General features: G+C 36.8%; 1 protein-coding gene across 2 annotated transcripts in view; it reads left to right on the top strand.

Annotated features, from left to right (window-relative positions):
• LOC126094637 (tyrosine-protein phosphatase non-receptor type 9) overlaps positions 1-16,438 on the top strand; it is a 797,956-nt gene extending 781,518 nt beyond the window's left edge. For both annotated transcript variants that reach the window (XM_049909127.1, XM_049909128.1), the window contains exons 11-12: positions 9,156-9,363; positions 15,070-16,438. In XM_049909127.1, coding sequence (XP_049765084.1) covers positions 9,156-9,363; positions 15,070-15,299 — 438 coding nt within the window. In that variant the 3' untranslated portion in view covers positions 15,300-16,438. The remainder of the gene's footprint in view (positions 1-9,155; positions 9,364-15,069) is intronic.
• Positions 16,439-17,809: the final 1,371 nt, after the last annotated feature.

The following is a 17,809-nucleotide window of genomic DNA, read 5'->3' as shown; positions in this document are numbered from 1 at the left end:
ACTTTAAGGTTCGCCGATGACATTGTAATTCTATCAAAGACAGCAAAGGACCTGGAAGAGCAGTTGAACGGAATGGATAGTGTCTTCAAAGGGGGATATAAGATGAACATCAACAAAAGCAAAATAAGGATAATGGAATGTAGTGGAATTAAGTCTGGTGATGCTGAGGGAATTAGATTAGGAAATGAGACACTTAAAGTAGTAAAGGAGTTCTGCTATTTGGGGAGTAAAATAACTGATGATTGTCGAAGTAGAGAGGATATAAAATGTAGACTGGCAATGGCAAGGAAAGCATTTCTGAAGAAGAGAAATTTGTTAACATCGAGTATAGGTTTAAGTGTCAGGAAGTCGTTTCTGAAAGTATTTGTATGGAGTGTAGCCATGTATGGAAGTGAAACATGAACGATAAATAGTTTGGACAAGAAGAGAATAGAAGCTTTCGAAATGTGGTGCTACAGAAGAATGCTGAAGATTAGATGGGTAGATCACATAACTAATGAGGAAGTATTGAATAGGATTGGGGAGAAGAGAAGTTTGTGGCACAACTTGACTAGAAGAAGGGATCAGTTGGTAGGACATGTTCTGAGGCATCCAGGTATCACCAGTTTAGTATTGGAGGGCAGCGTGGAGGGTAAAAATCGTAGAGGGAGACCAAGAGATGAATACACTAAGCAGATTCAGAAGGATGTAGGTTGCAGTAGATACTGGGAGATGAAGAAGCTTGCACAGGATAGAGTAGCATGGAGAGCTGCATCAAACCAGTCTCAGGACTGAAGACAACAACAACAACAACAACATAGTATCATCTGTTGCTAGTGGTTTAATGTTTCTGAGAACAAATGTAGGTGAACTTAGTTTGTGTGTTAATGTGACAGTATGGTCTTTCCACTGCAGATAGTTATCTGTGGTGAGTCCTAAGAACTTGTGTTTTGAACTATATTCATGTCCATTATTAATACTTGTTCCATTGGTCATGAATACAACATTTGGTAATGAAGTGGAACATGTCAGTTTAACAGAAGTTTTCTTTTCAAGATACAATCTCTCACTTTTTTGCAGTTACTACTTCATATGTACAAATTCATCTGTTGAGTAGAAGGAGTTGACATTCAGAAATTCGTTTAATTGCTGGTTGGCTGTCTGTCAGACACTTAATGCTACTTGCTAAGTTGACATTCAGAAATTCTTTTAATTGCTGGTTGGCTGTCAGTCAGACACTTAATGCTACTTGCTAAATGACCAAAGATTTTTGTGAGAGCATGATTCACCTCTATCTGTGCCAAAGTGAGATTTACCACACAATGGTGAAGATCATCCTTTCTTCTAGTGTTGTAGCTATGCTCTTTGCTATTTTTTTTGTATTGGGATGGAGTATTAATAACAAATTCCAAAAGTGAATATATGTATTGCGAAGGCACTGTGAATAGTCAGAGTTCCTTACATAAATATCTGCTATGTAATCTTGGGTGGGCTCCAGCTGTTATTCTGATTACATTCTTTTGTGCAATAAAAACTTCACTCTTACTGATGAATTACCTCAGAATGTGATGCAGTATGAAAGCACTGAATGAAAGTAGGCATAATAGGCTAATTTACTGATATGTTTATGACCAAAATTTGAAATAACCCTTAAAGCATAAGTAGCTGAAACCAAACATTTCAGCAGATCATGAATGTGTTTCTTCCAGTTCAATTTCTCATCATTGCACATGCCCAGAAATTTTGAATATTCTGCCGTAGCAAGAGACTTCTGTTCAAAGTCTGTATTTATCAGTGGTAATATGCTGTTTACTGTACAGATTTGTATATACTGCGTTTTCTCAAAATGTAGTGAGTCCATTTGCAGAGGACCCCTTAATTTTCTGAATGACATTATTTACAATGTCCTCAGCTAATTCTTGTTTGTAGGGTGTGGTTACTATACTTGTATCATAAGCCAAAAGAAGTAACTTTTCAGCTTCATGATTACAGAGTGGCAACTCATTAATATATGTTAAGAACAACAAAGGACCCACAACTGAACCCAGTGGGACCCCATTCTTGATACCTCCCCAGTTAGTGGACTCTGCTGATTGTTGCAAACCATCTGTACTGTTAATTTCAACCTTCTGGTTAAATATGAATTAAACCATTTGTGCACTGTCCCACTCATACAACAATACATAAGCTTATCTAGAAGAATTTCAAGATTCATACAGCAAAAGTCTATGAGAGATCACAAAAAATTCCAATGGATGATGTTCGGTTATTCAGAGTATTTTATATTTGATCAGTGAAAGCATATATAACATTTTTTGTTAAAAACCCTTTCTGAAAACCAAACTGACATTTTTTTAGTACTTCCTTTTGAGGCACATGTGAAGCTACTCTTCGATACATTACTCTTTCAAGAATTTTGGGTAAAACTGTCAGAAGTGTGATTGGGCAGTAGTTGTTAGCATCAGACCTAACCTCTTTTTTATGCACTGGTTTAACAATAGCATATTTCAGTCTATCTGGAATAATGCCCTGTTGCAAAGAGCTGTTACATTTGAGGCTGAGAATCCTACTTATATACATCTACATCTACACCTATATCTACATCTACATGGTTACTCTGCAATTCACATTTAAGTGCCTGGCAGAGGGTTCATTGAACCATTTTCATACTACTTCTCTACCATTCCACTCTCGAATGGCGTGTGGGAAAAAGGAGCACCTAAATCTTTCTGTTCGAGCTCTAATTTCTCTTATTTTATTCTGATGATCATTTCTCCCTACGTAGGTGGGTGTCAACAAAATATTTATGCATACAGAAGAGAAAGTCAGTGATTGAAATTTTGTAAATAGATCTCGCCGCAAAGGAAACCACCTTTGTTTCAGTGACTGCCACACCAACTCGCTCATCGTATCAGTGACAATCTCACCCCTATTGTGCAATAACATGAAATGAACTGCTCTTCTTTTCACTTTTTCGATGTCCTTCGTCAATCCTACCCAGTAAGGATCCCATACCGCACAGCAATATTCCAGCTGAGGACGGACAAGTGTGATGTAGGCTGTCTATTTAGTGGGTTTGTCACATTTTCTAAGTGTTCTGCCAACAAAGTGCAGTCTTTGTTTCGCCTTCCCCACAATATTATCTATGTGGTCTTTCCAATTTAAGTTGCTCGTAATTGTAATTCCTAGGTATTTAGTCGAATTGACAGCCCCTAGATTTGTGCGCTTTATCGTACACCAAAATTTATCAGATTTCTTTTAGTACCCATGTGGATAACCTCGCACCTTTCTTTGTTTATTACCAATTGCCACTTTTCGCACCATACAGAAATTCTCTCAAAATCATTTTGTAAGTGGAATTGAGCATCTAATGATTTTACTAGACGGTAAATTACAGCATCATCTGCAAACAATCTAAGGGGGCTGCTCAGATTATCACCTAGATCATTTATGTAAATCAGGAACAGCAGAGGGCCTATGACACTACCTGGTGAAACGCCAGATATAACTTCTGTTCTACTCGGTGATTTACCATCTATCACTATGAACTGTGGCCTCTATGAGAGGAAATCACACATCCAGTCACACAACTGAGACGATACTCCATATGCACGCAATCTGATTAATAGTTGCTTGTGAGGAACAGTATCAAAAGCCTTCTGGAAATCTAGGAATATGGAATCAATCTGAGATCCCTTGTCGACAGCGCTCATTACTTCATGAGAATAAAGAGCTAGCTGTGTTGCACAATAACGATATTTTCTGAATCCAAGTTGGTTATGTATCAATAAGTCATTTTCTTCAAGGTGATTCATAATGTTCGAGTACAGTGTATGCTCCAAAATCCTACTGCAAATTGAGGTTAGTGATATGGGTCCGTAATTCAATGGGTTACTCCTATTTCCTTTCTTGAATATTGGTGTGACCGATGCTACTTTCCAGACTTTAGCAACAGACCGAACAGACCTTTCATCAGGTGAGCAGTTGTATATGATTGCTAAGAAGGGTGCTATTGTGCCTGCATACTCTGAAAGGAACCTGATTGGTATACCATCTGGACCGGAAGACTTGCCTTTCTTAAGTGATTTGAATTGTTTCGCAACACGTAAGATATCTACTTTTATGTCACTCATGCTAACAGCTGTTCTGGTTTCGAATTCTGGAATATTTACTTTGTCTTCTTTCATGAAGGAATTACGAAAAACTGTTTTGGTAACTCCGCTTTAATGACACCATTGTCAGTAACATTTCCATCGCTATCGCGCAGTGATAGTATTGACTGTTTTTTGCCTCTGGTGTACTCTACATATGACCAGAATCTCTTTGGGTTTTTTACCGTATTTTGAGACAATGTTTCATGGAAACTATTAAAAGCATCTCGCATTGACGTCCGCATTAAATTTCAAGCTTCCATGAAACTTAGCCAGTCTTGGGGATTTTGCGTTCTTCAGAATTTGGCATGCTTTTTTTGTTGCTTCTGCAACAGTGTTCTGACGTGTTTTGTGTACCAGGTGGATCAGTCCCGTCTCTTATTAGCTTATGCGGTATGAATCTATCTACTGCTGTCAATACTGTATCTTTGAATTTGAGCCATATCTGGTCTACACTTACATAATTAGCATGGAAGGAATGGAGACTGGAGGCTGAGAAAAAGCTTTTAGTACTCTGTTTGAAGTGGCAACAATTCCATACAAGCTTTTACTTTTGAGTGAATTTATTGTTTTCCTAATTTCAGTAGGAGAGGTGGGTTGAATTTCAGTTTTATCAAGTTGCATAAGTATTGCCTCTTCCATATACAGCCTTGCTTTTTCTGATGAACACCTGAATCCTATTTTCTCTACAGCACTTAAAAATTTCTGCCAATGGTTATGCCGGTGGTATCAGCTACAAAAAGAATCACTTCATTTTCAGTATTAAGAGGTAAATCGTTTTTATGAATCAGAAACAACAGAGATCCTAATATGATGCCTTGTGTTACACCATGGTTTATTTGTTGAAATTTAGATATATATTTGTTTCATTCAAATTTTACTTCTGTTGCTTGTTTCCTGTTTTACAGGTATGATTTACCAAGAACTGTTTCTCTAATCACATAGTGATCAAGTTTCCTTATTAAAGTATCATTGTCATCTACATCAAAAGTGTTAAGCTTTGATGTATCTTCTAGAACTTCATTATGCTTTACATGGCACAGAATTCTAAGAATAGTCTACATCTACATCTACATCCATACTCCGCAAGCCACCTGACGGTGTGTGGCGGAGGGTACCTTCAGTACCTCTATCGGTTCTCCCTTCTATTCCAGTCTCTTATTGTTCGTGGAAAGAAGGATTGTCGGTATGCCTCTGTGTGGGCTCTAATCTCTCTGATTTTATCCTCATGGTCTCTTCGCGAGATATACGTAGGAGGGAGCAATATACTGCTTGACTCTTCAGTGAAGGTATGTTCTCGAAACTTCAATAAAAGCCCGTACCGAGCTACTGAGCGTCTCTCCTGCAGAGTCTTCCACTGGAGTTTATCTATCATCTCCGTAACGCTTTCGCGATTACTAAATGATCCTGTAACGAAGCGCGCTGCTCTCCGTTGGATCTTCTCTACCTCTTCTATCAACCCTATCTGGTACGGATCCCACACTGCTGAGCAGTATTCAAGCAGTGGGCGAACAAGCGTACTGTAACCTACTTCCTTTGTTTTCGGATTGCATTCCCTTAGGATTCTTCCAATGAATCTCAGTCTGGCATCTGCTTTACCGACGATCAACATTATATGATCATTCCATTTTAAATCACTCCTAATGCGTACTCCCAGATAATTTATGGTATTAACTGCTTCCAGTTGCTGACCTGCTATTTTGTAGCTAAATGATAAAGGATCTATCTTTCTGTATATTCACAGCACATTACACTTGTCTACATTGAGATTCAATTGCCATTCCCTGCACCATGCGTCAATTCGCTGCAGATCCTCCTGCATTTCAGTACAATTTTCCATTGTTACAACCTCTCGGTACACCACAGCATCATCTGCAAAAAGCCTCAGTGAACTTCCGATGTTATCCACAAGGTCATTTATGTATATTGTGAATAGCAACGGTCCTATGACACTCCCCTGCGGCACACCTGAAATCACTCTTACTTCGGAAGACTTCTCTCCATTGAGAATAACATGCTGCGTCCTGTTATCTAGGAACTCCTCAATCCAATCACACAATTGGTCTGATAGGCCATATGCTCTTACTTTGTTCATTAAACGACTGTGGGGAACTGTATCGAACGCCTTGCGGAAGTCAAGAAACACGGCATCTACCTGTGAACCCGTGTTTATGGCCCTCTGAGTCTCGTGGACGAATAGCGCGAGCTGGGTTTCACATGACAGACCTTGAAGATGACAATAGCAGACCAAGAAGTCTGACTTCTTTCTTTCCACTTACAAATATAGCCCAAACGTTTCCCAAATAGGTCCAAAATTTGTGTTTGTACAGAGCAGTTTCAAATTCCCATGACAGAATGTGCGTCTGGACACTAATGTTCCTTTGAGTTTATTATCTTTCTCACCAAATTGTTTTATAACAATAAAACGTTTTTGCTAAGCACCAGAGAATAAAACCGCCCACATATTCTCTACATCAAAAATAGTTTTCTGGTTTTATTTCAATTTGAGCAACACCCTCCCCCCCAAATCTTCCTTGAACATTATACCCGTAAATAATCTAGACTTGATACAAGAAGTAATAAGTTGGTACAATATATTACGAAGCTATATCATTTACTTCAAAACATCTTTTAGAACCATATAAAACATTCTCAGATGTCTTGCATTGTCAATTCATGATAAAACCTCAAGCTTTTGACAGTTACTTCCATCGTCTTCATCAGGAGCAATGACAGCTACTCCTGACTAAGATGATGGAGGTAATCATCAAAAACTTGAGGATTTACCCTGAACTACTGTGGCAAGAAGTCTGAGAATGTTTCATACAACAGCGTGATCACAAAAGACTTCCTTCCCATCTTTCATAACTATCTGTTTTACCATTTTCATTTTCGCAAGACATGTTTTACGATCCTTCATCTTATTCCTTGATACAAAAACATACTCCATGACAAAAGTGAGTGTCACACACCACAGTACAGAGACAGTTTCCTAACAGTACCAACCTCATCATATATCATAATCGTCATCTCCAGTTTGCTACAATAAAACTATACTTCATCAGTATCTCATCAAAACATGAAGAAAATATGTACTTTAGGACCTATCACATCATAATACTCATAGTTAACTCAAATTTTTGAACAATGTTCAACCTTCTTCCTCCACATTACAAAATATTTTGTACATAGTGTATCAGTTCTTAAATCATACTAATCCAGCACATGTTCAGTACGTTCAGAGAGAACGAAAACCACCTCTCCAATATATGTCAAACATTAATTCAGTTCACAAACAAAGTTACTTACATAAGACGTAATTCTCACCTATTTTAGTTTTCAGATATTACATGTATGGTCTGGAAAATAAGCTCCTCACTCTAAGCATTTTCCACAGTAAAATGTGCTTGTCATAGTTGTTAAAGTCCAAAGTTTCAGCTTAATATTCTCTGCTTATAATAAAATCCTTATCAATATCTTCATTATAGCAGCTATATTAAAATGGTGATTACAGACCTTGAAGATGACAATAGCAGGCCAAGAAGTCTGACTTCTTTCTTTCCACTTACAAATATAGCCCAAACGTTTCCCAAATAGGTCCAAAATTTGTGTTTGTACAATTTTCATAAAACTAGACAGCACCAAACTCAAATTATATCTAATATCATCAATCCAAGACCATTTTTCCTCAAAAACAGCAAAAACTTTCCTTCTCAAAATGTAAGACAATTCTCCACTAAACAATCATAAACGTAAATATATCTTTCCTTCCTAGCAGGGTAAAAAATCTTTTAGTGTAACCATTCTTGAGATATCCTCAGATTTAACAAATTAGACACTAACTTCATTTCAAAACTGGAAGAATCTTTCTATCTCTTAGACAAATAAAAAACAAACTACTTATTAAAAGTGCTGTACATGTGAGAAACTCTTGTACATATACACCTGATACCTAATGAAGAAGGATAGCATGATAGGAGCAAAATTTTTGAAGTAAGATCCACATTAGTTCGGGGCCCTGTGTTCAATAGTCACATAGTCAGTGAAACCATGGTGTACATAAATCATCTCTATTTTCTAAATATCTTGTTTTACTTCTGACATGAATTTCCTTGAAAGCATTTCCTTCAACTTGACATTATAAGTATGCGTTGAAAAATATGAAAATGCCTTGGACTTTTGACTCCAAATATTTCTTAGTATAACTGTACAACATATCTACTACTCAGTTTTGTGCTACACAACCCCATAATACTTTTATATTCCTATAGTAACATTCTTAGCTTGTTCATTCTTTTATAGACAAATAGATATTTTCATAGTAACTTAATGTGCAGAATAACCTATTGTTCAACAGTTTCAGTTAAGTTTACAAATCACGTTGTATCTGCATTCAGATGGTATTTGGCAAACATGCTTTCTTATAGCTTGCATTTGTTCAAATATTTTCTTTTTACTTTAGTCTTTTATATATTACTTTATTTCTAGTACTTCTGCGTTTGTTGACATTTGCATAAACTATAGGTACAGCATCAGCAAAATTTCCAGTTCCACTTATCATGTGTGTAACATTTTGTTGACAGATAATATCCACTATTGTCAACCCTTTTACATTGAAACCTACATTTTTGGTCTCTTCTTAGCATTTCATTTTCTACAGTCCAAATATTTTTAACTTCATTTGTGTGATATAATTCTACCTTTAAATTGTTATTTTCAGCAAGACTGCTCCATGGATCCAATTGTTTGTGCTCTGGTTCAACCACAAGTTCTTTTTTTACTTTTGTGGCCTGGTTACTGAAGTTTGATATCTGGCTTCTCAAATTTTTTGCTTCATTGTTCTTAATACCAAGTTTGCCCACCAATGACTGATTTATTCCACTCCACAACTTTTCTACGCTGTTCCTTAGTTGACTTGTCATTGCCTTGGTTTTACCACTGAATGCATATTCAACACAGTGTGTGTAAATTTCAGTTGTTATTACATTTCTTCTTATTTGGTTGTTTGTAACTTTATTTTCACAGACGGAAGAGAGCAGGGAAGTGAGTCACTTCCAATTCACATCTTGGCCGGATTACGGTGTACCACATAGTGCAATGGCCATGCTTGACTTTCTTGAGAAAGTGCGTCAGCAGCAGGCCAAAATGGTAGCTCGCTTGGGGGACACATGGGCTGGACATCCCCGTGGGCCACCAATTGTTGTACATTGTAGTGCTGGCATAGGTCGGACAGGTATGTGATTCTAATATTCATAATTCTCCTGTATCTGATGTGTAGAAAAGCAAAGATCACACATTGCTTGTACAATCATCAGTCATAGGAAGACATGGTGTGAATCAACAGAAAATTCCTGTGTTACTAACTTCTCTCTCTCTCTCTCTCTCTCTCTCTGATTGAAAATGGTTTTGACAGCAGTACATACTGCTAATCTTGTAAATTGGGAAAGAAAATTAAATACTGGTTCAAAACCTACTGTTTGAGTAAACTGTCCAGTTGTAAAACTTTTAGATATTTGTCATTTTGCTTTCATTCCACGAGTATGCTTTCCTACCTGCATTAAAATTGTACTGCCAATCTTTGTGTTTACATAAAAATTTTCTGTTTCATTTCACTATAATGTTTTGCATCAATAAATTTCTTTCAGTTATTGTAATTAATTAATAAAGTTAATACAAATGTTAATGTGTCTACAGTAGTGATGGTAGCACAAGGTGCTGTTGATAACAGTGGGTTCCTAATAGAAATATAACCCTGACTATAGGTTTAAGAGACAATTTTAGCCCAGCAGAAAAGAAAAATAGCTAAAAAAGGATAATTTGTATAGTATACATAATCTTCCAGCTTACATATTTCCTGATTTTTCCCTATTTGAAGGAAAAATATTAACTTCTATTTTAATTTAATGCTATTTCTGTAAGTTTCTTGTTTTTTTCCCTACAACTTTGTTAACATCATTTTAACAAGTTTTGCAAGTGGGAAACTACAGATAATAAGATTCTACTACCCATTAAAAGTATATAAATAATAAATTTCACTGAAATTGTTGGAGATGCTAAGGAGGTTCTTTGAAGGATATTAAATAGAGAATATGTTCCATGCAAAACATGTTACTTAAGATCAGTAAATAAGGAAGGGTCACATAATGACCCAAATTGCTATAAGGGATTGGCAGTGACCCCTTTCATTGGAAGACTGTACTTGGAGGTACTGAAAGCTCTGGTAGAGAAAGAAAGAACTCACAAGCAGCAAGAATAACAAGCCAAGTTCTGAACAGGAAGATTGGTAATGGACATCTTCACAATGAAACAAAAACAGAAAAAATGCAAAACGGTTGGACTGGAGATGCAAGCTGCATTGATTGACCTAGAGAAAGCATATGGTAATGTACCCACCAACAAACAGTGGGAAAAGTTGAAAGAGATAGAGTTTGACCAAACATTGCTAAAGGCTAATACAGCAAGAGTAATGATTGAGAATAACTGGATAGAAGCATTTGAGGTAAATAGGGGTCTGCAGCAGGGATGTGCACTGTCACCGACCCTCTCTAAGCTGCAGCTAGGAGGAATATGCAGACTTAGTCTATATTTTGCAGACGGACAGAGCTGAAGATGAAGATGTTCTGAGCTATATAATAAGAAAACTTAAAGAGGATTACAATAAAGCTGGCCTGAAGAATAACGTAAAGAAGTGTGGATACTTGGCTGTTGCAATGGAAAAAGTAAATAATTTGGAAGTAGATAGAGAATTAATTGTAGGTGTCGAAAAGGCAAAATGTCTTGGGGATTATTAAAAAAACAGGGCACTGGCCATGATGAAGTCACTAGTAGGATTAATAAAGTGTAAGCTCTGACAAGGACAATGAACTCTGTTCTGTGGAAGAAAAAGATGAGAAGAACAAGGAAGAAGAGACTATAAGAGTACAGTCTGGAGTGTAGTTTAGTACAGAGCAGGAGCCTGGGATATTACCATTTGAGTTGGGTGAGTGAAGACAGGATACCAAATAGGATACTATAATGGATCCCATCCCACCAGAAGAAAAGGGGTTGCCCATGATGCAACTGACAGCATGAAATGGAGGAGGCAATGGAAGTAAAGAATATGAACATTGAGGAAAGCCAAGACAGAAGAAGATCGCAACTGAGGTGGATAAGTGGTGCCAGCCACAGCTAATCTGCAAGGAAAAGAAGAAGAAGAAGAAGAAGAAGAAGAAGAAATAACAAATTTCATTAGTATTCTGATTTAGAGAGTCCTGCTCCATTATATTTATCTTTGTTTGATAAAACATACAACCCAAGTTCTGTCTGAAATGTTCTATGCGCCATTATAATTATAGGATAACACGAGCAAACACTAAGAATAATAATGATGATAAAAATAATGACAATGACAAAATCCATATTTTATCATGCTTACTTTGCTATTAAATTTTCATTGTGATTTTTGGACTTACAATGGCCAAATTTTCAATAAAAAAAAAAAAAACTTAAATATGCAGACATTACTTAAAATCTATTGTATGTTCTCAAATATGGTTTTTGGGAATCCTTTACATCAATTCTATTCTACATCCACATCCATACTCCGTAAACCACTATGAGGTTCATGACTTAGGGTACATCTCATTATAGCAATTATTATGGCTCCTTCCCTCTGCATTGAAATGAAATGAGCATTTGGCGTCATTGGCCGGGATGCCCCTTGCGGGGCAGGTCCGGCTGCCTTGGTGCAGGTCTTATTACATTCTATGCCATATTGGGTGTGGGAATGAATGATGATGAAGACAACACAACACCCAGTCCCTGAGGGGGAAAAAATCTCCGACCCAGCCGGGAATCGAACCCGGACCCATAGGACGGCAATCCGTCATGCTGACCACTCAGCTATCGGGGCAGACTCCCTTTCCATTCACATACAGAGAGAGGGAAAAGTGATTGTTTAAACATCTCTGTGCATGCTGTAGTGGTCCAATCTTGTTCTCATGATTGCTATGGGAGCAATATGTAGGCGGTTGTTGTTTAGTCATAGATTCATAATTTAAAAATGGCTCTTGAAACTTTGCAATTAGGCTTTCGTGGGATAGTTCGCATCTATCTACAAATTTCTGCCAGTTCAGTTTCTTCAGCATCTCCGTGACACACTCCAGTGCATCAAACAAACCTGAAACCATTTGTGTTACCCTTCTCTATATATGGTCAATACAGCATATTAGTCCTATTTCGTATGGTTCCCAAACACGTGAAGAATATTCTAACATGGGTCATGTAAGTGTTTTGAAAGCATTCTCCTTGGTACACTGGTTGCATTTCTCTAGTATTCTACCAGTGAAGTGAAGTCCACCACCTGCCTTATCTACTACTGAACCTATGTGATCATCCATTTAATATCCCAACAGAGTGTTACACTCAAGTATTCCTGTGTGTGACCTATTCATATTTTAGTCATGTGATCTGATGTTTTAACATTTTCTGAAGTGCGCAGTTTTAAATTTCAAAACATTTAAAGCAAGTTGCCAGTCTTTGCACACTTGAAAATCTTATCAAAATCTAACTGACTAATTGGGCAGCTTTTTTCAGACAGTACATTTTTATAGATAACTGCATCATACGAGAAAAGTCTGAGGTTACTGTTAACATTACCTGCAAGGTCATTAACGTGCAAAATGAACAGCGAGGCTCCAGAGACACTTCCTGGAGCACTTCAAAAATTATTTGTGTGTCTGTCAATGGCTCTCCATCCAAGACACCACACTGCATCCTCCCTACCAAGAAATCTTCAGTCCAGTCACAAATTTTGCATGGTACCCCATACAGCTGTACTTTGGATGATAAGCACTCATGTGTACTGAGTCAAATGCTTCTTGGAAATCAAGAAATACTGTGTATACCTGACTGCTTTGATCTATGCTGCCAGGATGTCTTATTAGAAAGCTATTAGTCGGTTTTCACATGATGAGTGTTTTTGGAATACATGCTGGTTGGATTGGAGGAGGTAATTCTGTGTGATATAATATGTTTCAAGTTTCTGCAACAAACAGATATCAAGGGTATTTGATGGCTGTTTTGTGGATCAGCTCTGCTACCCCTCTTGTAGATCTGTGTGACTTTGGCTTTCTTTCAATTGTCATGTATGGGTTTCTGTTTAAGTGATCTAAAGTAGATTATGGATAAAGGAGGGGGTAACTCAGCTGTGGATTCAAGACTGAATGTGATAGGGACTGCACTGGACCTGGGAGCTTTGTTCAGTTTTAAAGATTTCAACTATTTCTCAACATCACTTACATTAATGTTTATATTGCACAAGATTTGTTATGTAGGACATCTGCAATTGGAAAGCATGATTGATTAATTTAGAGAGATGTGCTTCAGTTGTATTAAAGATTTATTCAAACAATGACCAGTTTTGGGATGTTAAAATCCCATCTTCAAGTGTATAAACATGCAATGTAGATGAGGGAAGCAATATATAACATACCTGGAGACACCAAAGAGCAGACTAATGAAACAAGGTGACTCACTTTTTGTATTTGGTAAAGCATAATATGTGGTCAGGCCAGTCACTCCAAGGGCTCCAAATCACTGCATCTTTGATGAAAATTGAAAAAAGAGGAGAGGGCCTAATGGACCTAAAAAGTAATGTCCAGGTGGGTAGGGTGAAGCAGAAACAAACCAAAAACAAATGCTGTACGCACACTGTATACCTTTGGACAGCTGCGTGCTATTAACACCAGTCATGACCGAGTGTGGAGGGTCATGCCGGAAGAGGCATTGTGCAGTGGAGCTGCCAATGGTGTACAAGGAAGTAAACTGATGCCTTTATTAGCGAGGACATGGAGAATCTGGACTGACAGATCCAAGCACGTACAATACTTCATTTTGAACTGTGGTAGGCTGTTAAACTGGATAACTCTTGAACATGTAACAATATGTCAAACAATGGAAAATGCAGGATGGAATGTAACAATATTATGAAAAGGATAGTTGCTACTCACCATATAGCGAATCAGAATCTCTGCTATATGGTGAGTAGCAACTATCCTTTTCATAATAATGTAACAATATGTGAAGTTTTAGGTGATTAGGCAATGGTACATATGCAGAATGAATGAACAGTAAAAACAGCGATTAAAAATTAGTGGTAATGTAGACCATGCTAAGTAGATCATCGTAATGATACATTATGGGCTCTATTAATGTAAAATAGGATACATAAAAAAGAATCACAAATCTAAAATGTGAATGTAGCAATTTAAGCAGAGAAATAATAAAACAAAATGACCAAGCTGAGTGCTTTACATTATACAAAACTCTTAATGATATGTAAAAGATGGTTAAGAAGTGAAAAACCAAGCAGATGGGAGAAAAATAAGCCTGAAACTCACAGACTTGTAAAAATATGTGCTGTATTATGCAACAAGGCAATGGTACGTAGTCAAAATGGGTGAACAGAGGATATTGTTTTTGACTGTATAGCAAGAAAACTGTAATAATAGTTGCTCTGTAATTACTAATTACCATATAAATGTAACTCTTGAGTCACCAGTCATGGAAAGACATTGTGTGAATGCAATGCAGAAGAAAATTCGTGTGTTACTAACTTGTGTGTTTCTCTCTTTGATTGAAAAATGGTTTTCACAGCACTGTGCACTACTGATCTCTTAAAATTTGGAAAGAAGATTAAATACTGCCACAAGATCTGCTGTTTGCATAAATGGTACAGTTGCAAGACCTTTAAATGCTTGACATTTTGCTGTGATTCCATGACTATGCTTTCCTACCTGCATTAAAAATGTGCTGCAGATCTTTGTGACAGATTTTGTTTACATAAAAAATCCTTTCTACTTTGTTTAAAAGTATCTCTTCTTTTTCAACTAGCTTACCTATTAGTTTTAAGCGTTAAACAATTACATTTGATTAATTCTCAAATTATTTCACAATGCAGGAACATTTTGCACCCTGGATATATGCATCAGTCGCCTGGAAGATGTAGGTACCGTCGATGTCAGAGGAACGGTGGAACGAATACGCTCCCAGAGAGCATACTCGATACAGATGCCAGATCAGTATGTGTTCTGCCATCTAGCACTGATTGAATATGCCATTGCCAAAGGACTAATTCCGGAGGTCGACCTGGCAGGCTTCGACAATGGTGTTGATGATGAGTCAGATTAGGTTGTGTACAAAGTTGTGTGCTGACTTTGTTCTGACTTTAAACAGTATTTCAGTGTTATTGTGGATACCGAATAATTTTGTATATCCTTGGTGTGATAAAATGTCTGTCTCAAGTTACATATTAACTGAAATATCATGAGGCTTTATAACAAGACACAAGGAAGCCAGCTGTTGTTGTGTGATATGTGATAGAATTATGAATGTATTATGTGTGACTGTGTCCAGTGTTGCCAATTTTGTTACCAAGTTACAGAACTTGTACATGAATCTCTGCCGGACATTTTGGTGTTACACTGGAGAATTAAATTTTGTCATATTCATAATCTGTGTTTTAGACTGTCACAATAGTTACTGTACATTGTCTCTGTATATACAATTGATGTGTAATGTACATTTATCAACAAACTATGTGATACAAATATTCGTGCTATCAATTGTGATTTTTATTTTACTGTTCTATTTTTCTCTCTTCAATAACTTTGTCAAACCAAGTGTAACAGGCAACAAAACTGTCATATCACATATATCAGAAGTATATTTCTACTGAGGTGAATATCTCAGTCTAAATTCTATGGGGAATTAGAGAATGGTACACTTAAAATAACAAGTTTTTACAGCTGTGTAAGAATATGTACAAACATATTTATTGAAAAGTTCCTGATGTTCTAAGCAGTAAATATAATCTGCATAATGTTGTATGTGTGAAAACTTGTTGCTGTTTCTCCAGAACTGAAGTATTGGAGAATTTCCATTCCAGTTAACATTGTACCTCAACATTTCTGTATTACCTTGGTTCTGCTCTAATATCACATAGAGTCTGAGCTAATATTGCAAATTGTGGCCTTACTAAAGGTAACTTCCTTTCTGATGTTCAAGGTTATTTAAACTGTGATCAGTGCATCAGTTAAACATTGTGATTGAATCTGTGAATGCCTTTCCATTCAGCAAACAATGTAATTTATGTTTGTGATGCCTTATGGCCTGATGTTGTCCTTGCGACAACAACAGTTACTTTCATGAAGATTTTACGAAGCATTAAGAAATTTAATATGCAATGCATGCTGCAGGTATTATACTGTCTTGTAAAAGATGTCAGTCACAAACTATGTAGGACTGAAATAAAGAGTAGTGTGACAGTTTTTACATTCACATTATTAGAATGTCGTCAGTTCCTTTTTTTTCTATAATATATGTGTGTGATATACCTTGCCAACTTGCAGATGGTGAAATTTATATGTTTATGAAAAATAAATACATTTTAAATATCTTCCAGGCAGAAGTGTGATAAAAACATGAGAAGAAATAATCATGCAACTGAAGATATTGAAGAGCAATGTTGATGAGCAAATTTCTATTGAAAACGAAACATTCCGAACAGCACCAGACCATTACTCACCTATGTCTGTTGTTATGGCCTTCAGCCCAAAGATTGGTTTAATGCAGCCCTCCACACTACCGCATCCTGTGCAAGCCTCTTCAGTTCTAATAATTAATGCAACCTGTGTCCATTTGAACATGCTTAGTGCATTCATTTTTTGGCAGCCCCGTACAGTTTTTACCCCTATACTTCCCTCCATTATCCAGTCAACCAGCCCCTTCTGTTAGTCTATTTGTGCCATAAATTTCCTGATACCACAGTTCAGTTCAGTAATTCCTCATTAGTTACTCAAGCTATCTATTTCATCTTCAGTAAAATTAGGTAGCACCAAAAGCTTCTTTTCTCTTCTTGACTAAAATGCAAATCTACCGTGTTTCACTCCCATACGAGGCCACACTCCCAAGAACCTTCAAGAAGACATCTTAATACTTAAATTTATTTAGGTATTAACAAATACCTCTTTCTACTTCAGCCTTCATCAGTTATTTTGCTGCCCAAATAGCAAAACTCATTCACTGCTTTTAACATATCATTCCTAACACAATTCCCTCAGTGAGCCTGAGTTAATTTGACTACATTCCATTAGCCTTGTTTAAATTTTGTTGATATTGATCCTGTATCCTCCTACAGTAGTTTTATCTTAAAACTGTTCCATTGGTCCATGTTTGCACACAAAAACAACAATATGGGATTGTTGGTCTGCTTTGTCACAAAACACTTCTATTATTTATTCCCAAACTATTTTCGGCGGAAGATATTGCCATCATCAGTGGGTACTTTGATTCTAAAATATGCAGAAATAACTTTGAAAAACAGCATTACATGGTTACTGTTTGGCTGCAGATATTGTTTACTGTGAATAATGTCATAATACCATATTTACTATATGTAACAGCATGATTTTACAATTGTTGCTGCTGTTTCCAGCACATTTTCTGCATTTTTTGTTGCTGTTATTCTCGGCATACATTATGTCATCTGCAGCTCTTTTGGGTGGTTGGATAAGCAATGGATAACAGTGCTTGTGGATAGGGGTTTTCTGTAGATGGAACATTCATGTTGGTTGTTGTTTCGTTTACTTGTATAATCCAGGAAATTTAGTTTCTTGTTTTCCTCTATTTCTATTGTGAAG

This window comes from Schistocerca cancellata, chromosome 8, assembly GCF_023864275.1.
Source record: "Schistocerca cancellata isolate TAMUIC-IGC-003103 chromosome 8, iqSchCanc2.1, whole genome shotgun sequence".
NCBI classification, from domain to species: domain Eukaryota; kingdom Metazoa; phylum Arthropoda; class Insecta; order Orthoptera; family Acrididae; genus Schistocerca; species Schistocerca cancellata.
The sequence above is the reverse complement of the archived record's forward strand: the minus strand, read 5'-3'. Positions and strand labels throughout refer to the sequence as shown.